The sequence below is a fragment of the Rhopalosiphum maidis genome, chromosome 2 (genome assembly GCF_003676215.2).
Source record: "Rhopalosiphum maidis isolate BTI-1 chromosome 2, ASM367621v3, whole genome shotgun sequence".
Lineage (NCBI taxonomy): Eukaryota > Metazoa > Arthropoda > Insecta > Hemiptera > Aphididae > Rhopalosiphum > Rhopalosiphum maidis.
In genome coordinates, this window is record NC_040878.1 from 39,136,382 (window position 1) to 39,146,135 (window position 9,754).

At 26.3% G+C, this 9,754-nt stretch overlaps 1 protein-coding gene across 1 annotated transcript; it reads left to right on the plus strand.

Annotated features, from left to right (window-relative positions):
- The first annotated feature begins 301 nt into the window (after positions 1-301).
- On the plus strand, positions 302-2,917 carry LOC113553723 (protein FRG1 homolog). Its single transcript, XM_026957215.1, has 6 exons — positions 302-547; positions 745-824; positions 886-1,011; positions 1,402-1,568; positions 2,197-2,399; positions 2,691-2,917. The coding sequence occupies exons 1-6, from the start codon at positions 489-491 to the stop codon at positions 2,836-2,838; spliced, it is 783 nt and encodes a 260-aa protein (XP_026813016.1). The 5' UTR covers positions 302-488; the 3' UTR covers positions 2,839-2,917.
- The last annotated feature ends 6,837 nt before the right edge of the window (positions 2,918-9,754 follow it).

Below are 9,754 nucleotides of genomic sequence, written 5' to 3' on the forward strand. Positions count from 1 at the left end.
TAAATACTACGAGTGATCTATTATTTTAAATTTCATTGTATTCGTCATTTGAGACTTTAAATAGTTTAATTATAACACAAACTATGGTTATAATAAAAATAGCAATGTTTATATCGATTATTGATCATTTAATATTCATTACACAAGCGAAGCCAGCTATACACAGACTTCTATATAATACCCTGTATTATATAGAAATCTGTGCAGCTATATAGTAAGATATATCGGTGGTACTGATCATAATTCTTGTTATCAATTCATTATCAGCTCAATTATCAATGTTTATAAATTTAAAAAACGCGTCCATAATCCACTATCATCCCTATAAAAGTAAAAGGTAACTTAACTACTAAGTACTAACTAATTTCAGTGCTTCTTGAGTTCGACAAACTAACTTGAAATTTAATATTGTTCATCGCAATATTATAGTGTATCTATTTTAATTGTAATCTCACTCACACTTAATATTATCTCATAATCAAGTAATAATGTCAGAGTACAACAAAGTCCGGGTATCCAAGTTGGTATTGAAAAACGAAAAAGTCAAGTAAGTTGATTAAATGATGGATCAATTAATAATTGAAAATTTTTTCTGTGAGGCAATATTTATTTGAGCTGCTAAATTATTTTAAGTATAAAATAGGTAACTAATAATACTAACTGCATAGTATTGTTATATCACAAAAAAGAATGCAATTTTATATAGACATAATATAATTAAAAAATGTATTTAATAATGTTTAGGAAGAAGAAGAAAAAAGACAAGTCTAAAAATAAAAATGAAAAAATTAACATTGAAGAAAATCAAGAAAAAGTTAACCATGGTACATTGAAAATTAATCAATTTTTTCTTAGTGTGTATAACATTGTTTTTATTATTCACAGGAAACTGGGCAGAGGCAAAATTAGTAAGCGAAATTTCAGGACCAGTAGCTCTTGAATTTGGTTCTCAGACCTATGTTACTGCAATGGACAATGGGCTGTTTACACTAGGCCCTCCTCATAATGAAGGTTAGTTTTTTAAATAATAGTTTAATATGTAGGATGACTGTATATATTTTTTTACTTCTGTTTTCTTAAAAAGCAAATTGAAATGGTATTGTAGTTCAATTTAAGTTTATAAAAATCATAATTTTTATTTATTACTGTAAATTTGATTTATATATTTGTTAAATTTAAATTTGTATTACAAAATGGAATAGGTTGTAAATACAAAAAGAATTAGTAAATTAATAATTTTGGAAAATAATTTATGGAAAATTTTATAGTAGATATATAGATAATTATATATATATTATAAATATGAAACTTGATAAATATTAGGTATAAATTTAAATAAAAAAGATTTATTTTATTTTTCTTATTAATTTTATGATATTTATTTTTGTTTTTATTTAATAGGAGAAGGTCCTTTACCAGAAGAAATTTTAACAGCTATTATTGTCAATGAAACAAGAATTGCTTTAAAATCTGGATATGGTAAATATTTAGGTGTTGATAAAGATGGAACTATAGTTGGAAGATCTGATGCCATTGGACCACTAGAACAATTTGAACCAATTTTTCAAGTAATAAAATATAAACATTTATTTCAAAATATTAAACTATATAATGGTACCATAGTCATATAAACTTGTTAATAGGTCTATGAATGATACCAACAAATAATAATATGATACCTATTCCTATTATACATCATACATATCTTATTATTATAATATTATATTTTATGTTCACGAGAACATTGTGTGGTGTAATATTTGGCCATAGTCACTGAATGGTGCTGTAGTCAAGCATTTCTGTTATTGTTAGCTCTCAGACTTGTAACCACTCGAGATGTTAGCAATGAAGCCATGTCCTACACATAAAACAATGTCCTAAAACTTACTGTACAGTATTTTAACAAAAAAATCCTACAGCTAATGGTTAGTTACCGAAAAAAAAAAACTATTTACCAACAGTCATTTTTCTTGCTATTATCATTTATTTAATTCACATTAACTATAATAACCTTGATTCTTTGTAAATTTTTGAAAATATCAAGCTAGTTTATTTTAGTTATTGAACAGTTTAGTTTGGCACTAATACTAAAAATAAAAATATAATTTAAATAATTTTATTTGTAGACATTTTAACTTTGAAAATTAAAACTAAAATAAATACTGATGTAAATTTTATTTTATTTATAAATTAAAGGATAACAAATTAGCAATCCTTGCTTCTACTGGATGTTTTATTAGTATACGAGATGAAGATGATTCTTTGGTTGCAAAAAATCGAACTGCTGGTCCAAATGAATTAGTTAAAGTTAGACTTCAAGCTATTGAAAATACAGAAGAAGAAATTGATAAATTAGACGAAAAGAAAGGAAATATTAAAGACATAGAAAAAAACTATGTGTAAGCATTCTCATCATTTCTATATGCTCATTGCAGAATTATATTTATTTCATATTTTATTTTAAGCTATATTATTATATAAGCAATTAAATTTATATTTATAAGTTTGTTATAGTTTTTATTTATTTTTATAATATTCAGTATTAAATTTTTGTCATTACAATTTTATTCATTAATATCATAATTTTTTTTTTATATCACTGAATTTTAGGACTAACTGCTTTTGCATTACTTACCTGGTATAACATACTAAAATATTTTGTTTTATAATAATATTTATTATTTTATCAGAAAAATGTTTCAAAAGTTTCAAGATAAGAAGATGCGTATGATCGAAGGGAAAAGAAGTGAATTGAAGAAAGCTCAACAAGAAGGAAAATTACATGAATCATTATTAGATAGAAGAGCAAAAACAAAAGCAGACAGATATTGTAAATAGTATACATTATTTCAATGTATCTATATTAAATTAAGTGTAATTCTTTTTAAATTTAATTAAAATATATAACATTAAATTACTTACTTGTTATTTGTATATACTAAACTCCTTAAAAGTTCAAATTTAATGAAATATTGCTATTATATATTTATATATCTCAAGTAGTAATTTTTCTAAAAAATTTAATTTTAGTAAACCTATAAAAACATAGGCAGTAAGCAACCTCCAAAATACTGTTTTTAGCTATATTTTTTAATATCAAATATTTAGGTATCTTATTTCTGAAACCACTTATTAATAATTACACAAAATGATATGTTAATGAGCGTGTTTCACTAATGTTACACCAATTCTACACATAATATTTCATAAATAGGCGCCTATATTTTTTTTATAAATAAAATATTTATTGTTATTTATAAGTTAATCTTAAATTTTAATCAGCTTCCATGATTGTAATATTCCTAATATAGTAATATGGACTTTAAACATGTTTAGTTTTAACTTTTAGATCAAATACTAGATAGATGCCACACATACTTCAATTGGGTGTAGACCGTTTGGACGAATAGATAAAATATGGTCTGTTTAGACAAAGGTTAATTCAACTAAAAATACCGTTTGGGTGGTCTGAAAATGCTCATAATATACATTCAGCAATTAATTATTTAAATCTTCAATAATAGTCATTAATAATGTTTAGCAATAATATCATCCCTATCTCGTACTTGTCACTAGGTTTTTACATCGTATATAGCAATTTCACTCGCCCAAACGGTACAAATGATAGTTGCTTAAACGGACTATTATTTTTTTGGTAAAAACTATTACCCTCACCCAAACGACCACCGCCCCTTCAACTCATCCAAAATGGTATCTAATCTAAGGTTTTGGACATTAGTATTGCCTATATCAAGAAATAAATTTTTATGAATAAAAATATTTTTTTTTTATTTAGATATATAATTATACAATAGGTTCATGTATACTGTAAAGCAATATAGAAAAATAATCATAAGGGAGTAACTCAATAACATTTATATACAGTACCTAGCTTTTAGATGTGAGAGAAGCATCATTCGCACTTCAACGTTAATTTGAATAAGAATTTAAATCTCTTAAAATAAACATAGGGCGTAATGAAGCATTTAGAATTTAGATGGATACTATAAACATACAATCATAATGACATTGTACAATATTAATATAAACTTTATTGACACATTGGGGAATGGCTCTGAATATATTAAATTTATATAAATGGTTTGAATATTAATTAGATTGTCCGTTTTTCATTAAATCTCTGTTGCAGTGTGACAGAAGGGGGTGCAGAATGTTTTAAAAAGTCGAAAAGTATAGAATAGAGATAAAATTTGTATAAAACGTATCATAATCGTTTCAAAAATCGTAAATACTTATGAGATAACGGTTGGGAATCTGGATAACAATAAAATCGTCCGTGTTTAATATTATATTGTATTTTCAAATTCAAACAAATAATATCAATATATCATAATTTATAATTAAAGGTATTCGTATGCCCAGGCACGGATCTAGAAGAGGGTGCTAGGGTGTTATAGAACTATTAGAACCCCACTTGGGATGTTGCGTCCAGGAAAATAAATACTTTACACAACATGTATTTATCAGTAGGGTAGGCACATTTCTAAACAAAATTGGTACTAAAAAAACCAATACACACCAAAGCACATTAATTTTAAGGACTAAAAAATAGGTAGGTACCTATAACATAGGCATATATATATATACTGAAATACTGAGTGTCTTGTGAGAATTTACCATAGGTGTGCGCACGGGGGATTCTGGGTGTGATGCCTGGGCACCCCCGAGATGTAATTGGGGCCCTAAAATTTAAGTTCTATAGCATTTATATGGGTCCGTATTTTAATGTTACTAGAATAAAAATGATATTTTTTCTAAAATATGTTGTAAAAAATTATGTTTTGAGATAAAAAAAAATTATATAACTTAAAATATTTTTAATTTGCGTGGTAAAACTTATTATTATTATAACAGCTAAATGTTATTATGACTACAAAAGTAAAAATAATAAATAAAAAATATTGCAATTATCATAAAAATAGATTTTAGATCCAACTATCTAATGAAATATTATATAACTTGGTACTAGTAATACTACTGATTAATATATGATATAATTTAAGTAATGTTTATTCAGACGTTAGAATTTATTACAATATGTACATGTCTTGTTAAGAGAGGGCCCAAATTCAGAAATGGGCCCAAAAAAATTGTAGGCACCCCCTAAATTCAGGTCTGCGCACGCCTATAGGATTTATCCATTGCGATATCTCCTGCAATAAAAGATATATCATAATTCTGGGTTTTTAATAAGATTCACAAGGACAACAACTACAAATATTTCATGTTTTAATTTATTTTAATGTTTTGGTAAAAAAAGTTAAAAAATATGGTTTTTTATTTAATTATTTTCAAAAACATTGAAGATACCCACTTTGTAGAGTTCATTTTTTGAAAATATTAATATTTCAACATTTTAATTTCATTCAACTCCTGATTTTTAATATTTTTTCTAGTTTCGAAAAAAATTGCGAATAGTGGTACCAATACATCAAACATATGACCCGCGTGCTTGTACGGTCGGCGAACGCTTTCAGTGTAATTCACAGTTTTTCTCGAAACTAGAAAAAATATTGAAAATCAGAAGATTAATGAAATAAAAATGATGAAACGTCTATGTTTTCAGACAAATTAACACTATAAAATGGCTATCTTCAATTTTTTGAAAATAATTAAATAAAAAAATATATATTTTTAACTGTTTTACCAAACCATTAAAATAAATTAAAACATGAAATATTTGTAGTTCTTGTCCCTGTGAATTTTATTAAAAAATAAAAATTATGATATCTCTATTATTTCAGGAGATATTGCAATGGATAAATCCTCACTGGACATTCTGTATATTTAGGTACTTAGATTGAATCGTAGACATATTAATTTAGTTAATTTAATTAATATATATGGTATAGAATATATTCATAGTATTCATACCACTACACAAGGGTAATTAATAAATCCAGAAGTAATTCAATGGGGGGGGGGGGAGGAAGAGACTATTTCTCAAATTATGAAGTTACAAAGGGTGAAGGTCTTCCAAGGTAATTTTTTTTCAATGCCGCAATGTAATTTGACACTTAACATCACAATTCACAGGGACAATGCAGAAAATTAGAAATGTATTGTAATTAATTAATCATATTATTATGATAGGTATTTAAATTATAGATATTTTATTGAGATTTGCATTCGGGTTTATGCAATATGTTATAACTAAAAATGATTTTAATGATTTAATGAACTTAAATTGTTCAATTTTGGTCTAAATTGTTTGAATCAGACTTATTTTCGTGCAGGATTATTTATTATCCATTTATTTGGTTATTGTTTATATTTAGTTTAGAAATTGTATAAATTTTATTATAATATATTAATATAGCTACCTATTAAAGTATTAAACGAGTAACAATAGTTTTCCACTTCCATATTATTGTTATTAAATTCTATTCATATGCAAAAAAATATTTGAATAGAACAATTATAGATTTGACTGTCAACTATTGAGTTTAATAATACTTATAATTTATTAATATAAAACTATCACACTTATTATAGATATTATTATTTTATACCGCTTATACTGTTATTACATTCATATTCAGTAATGAATTCAAATTTCAGAGATATAATGTTATATAAACAAGACACACACACACAAAAAAAAAAAAATTAACATATTGAAATACTTCAAATTAAAATCCAATAATTTAAAAAATGTGATATCCATGTATAACTTACCTTAGATAGCTTAATAATGAAATTGTCCATAATAAAATTAATTAATTAAATATATCAGTAAACATAAATTACTTTCGTAGTTAATTAATTACCAACCCATTTTAAATTTTTTACTAATGAACTTTAAATATGGAAATTTTCAGGGGTTGAAAATTTATACTCCTGGATTATATTTTGAGGCAAGTGCAAACCCTTACGACCACTAAATTACGCCACTGGACTCATCGATGATCGATCGTTTATATAGATAAGCCGTGTGAATTGGTTTAATTTAAAATTTAAATGTATAATATACGTACATGGAAACATAGTTAGGTATTTATTGTTTCGTGGACGTAATGCGCAAGCGGTCCCCACGACGTCGTCGATTTAAACTTGAAAAAAAAAGGTATTTATTGTTAAAACATGGGTAATTAGTTTTAAATTTATGTATTTTATGGCTGTATTTTACTTTTTTCGTGACAAATGATAATTTGGATACATATTATTCGATATAATATAATACATATATATATATATATATATACCTATTTAGGCGCCTATATTGTGTAGATAAATATTACATAGGTAGCTATTAGAAAATAGATAGATAGATACCTATTTAATATTTTGGTACCTTTATAATAATATTATATGGCTCATAATAATGATTACAATATGATACGAGTATTCAGTTAATGTATCTAATTCTTATATAGTTATAGTTTATTTATGTATATTGTATACAAGGGGTAAAACAATAAATTTGTTTGTTCATCGCCGATCGATCATCTAACTCACACGTCATACTAAACCCATGCTAGTATGACGATAATTATAGTATTTAATTGATTGGTGCATTTCCGAAAAGTACTTGGCACTTGTAAGTTGCCAGACCCGGAAAGCCCGCGTAAATGTATTTTTAACAATATCGATCTACTATTCATGGGCGAAACGCAGAAAGTAGGTACCTGTTTTTTTTTTGAAAATAAAAACTTATTAATTTTTTAACAATAGCCAAAGATTTATACAAGTAACAAAAACTCAGCAGTATTATTAAATAAATAATTGCGTACAGGTACCCTTCACGAGTGACGACCCTATACCCGTATATATTCCTATATTACCCATATCTTGTACGAATTGTGGTGGGAAGGGGGTACTTTATATGTTACTTTATACTTAGTACTTTATAAGTCAGTGCAGTACCATATGGTTAAGCCTTCATAGCTTATTATAAATCATGTAATTTTTTACGAAATTAAATATTTTTAACTGTTATACTTAGAAAAACTTACGGTCTATAACTTTTATTTGTAACTTAATTACATTTTTTTTTATAAAAATGTTTAATTTGTGTTTTACTTTTTTTTGGAAAAATACGGATTTACCCCAAGTGTGAGGTAAATTCGTATGTACCCTGGAGCAAAATCTTGTGAGGATAAAATTGTTGTACAAAAACATAGTTCATCATATCTATTGGAAAATTATCAATTTGTATTGGACTTTCATTTAATTAATTTATAAAGTATGACAAAATATAAAACAACATTTAAAATATCAAGTAGTAGGTAGTCAAATATTATGTATATTTTCAACTTTGTTAATTAAAAATTTACCTAAACAATATTTTTAATCTTTCAAAATGCTAACAAATTATCAACACAATTTAATACAATTAAAATGTTTGGTTAAATTGAACCATAGCAATAGTTAAAATATAAATGTGCTAAAACCATATATGGTGTATAACTATACGATTTTGCCCCACAAGGCTTTTAAAAGAAATAGAGCTTTAGATGAAACATTAAGTAAATAAATGAATGAATCTAAACTACAAATGTAAATTACACTTAATTAGCTATTGAATAATAATAAAAACACGCCTGTACAATTTTTTCATTTGAAAATTCAGTCTTTTAGATTTTGATAATATTTTAGTAAACTAGTTTAAAAACGTTGGTCATATTTTTTTTAAAAACGTGATGACAAAACACGTGCATTATTATATTCAATAAATAAACAAAAAACATTTCAAATTGGTGTATTCAATTTATGTCCACATCATGATAACAATTATTGATAATATTCCGATTATACGATTTTGCCCCACATACGGTAATACCCCGCTTTCCCATATATAAATATTTTAGTGTACCCATTCTAATTATAGGTATATATTAACATATTATCTTAATCCATCAGATTTTTAAATCTACAGGTACGTGCATTTCCTCTTTACACTTTGCATCCCACTGGCCACTTTGAATAGTTTTCTAATTCAAGCCCATATACTCCCTTAGCACATACACCCCATACATCATATGAATGTATTATGAATATGATGTATATTGTATACGACATACGAAAGTTTGGTCGTCGAAATGGATCCACGACAAAGGGCCGTAAAATCCGAGTGACTGCCGGTCCGCAGTATAATAAAGCGTGTGGCGTGTAACGTGCGATCAGTCGATAAAAGTTTGAGTAAAGGTCCGCGAGGTTGCGCCCCTACTGCGCGAGGGTGAATATACCCCAAAAGGAAAAGTTACTCACACACATAATACGTGCACATAGGGGTTGGGAATATGCTCTCTGACGTCCGTCGCGGCGGCGTCCATTCATATTATCCTGCAGTCGTGATGTAGCGTTCGCGTGTGCTGCTGATATGTCCATAATATACGCGTCAATTTATTTTGTTTTTTTTTTATTACTTGTGCAATATAATAAATAATAATTATACTTAAACATATAAATGTATAGCATAGGTACAGCAGTAAATTACCCATGTGCTTTTTTCACTCTACCACTGGTTATATACACGTTATCGAAATGTGTATAAAAAACATGCATAATATTATATCGTATTATGTGTGAAACGAGAAGACTAATATTTTAGTGCAATATCTAGGTTTAAAAAAATTATAGCTCCTATTCTCAATCATAGGTTAATTTTCTATGAAATGTTAAATGTGTAGTATTTTTTATTGTCTATATCGCACTACGAGTAATAATTAATTCATAATAAATCACTAATAATAATATATAATTAATTCCGTCAATCTGAATATATAATGTA

Excerpts from the sequence above, each read along its gene's own strand:
- LOC113553723 (XM_026957215.1), top strand. The coding sequence starts at position 489 with ATGTCAGAGTACAACAAAGTCCGGGTATCCAAGTTGGTATTGAAAAAC. Across the intron at positions 825-885 it reads TCAAGAAAAAGTTAACCATG|GAAACTGGGCAGAGGCAAAA; the intron begins GTACATTGAAAA and ends TATTATTCACAG. Across the intron at positions 1,569-2,196 it reads AATTTGAACCAATTTTTCAA|GATAACAAATTAGCAATCCT; the intron begins GTAATAAAATAT and ends TATAAATTAAAG.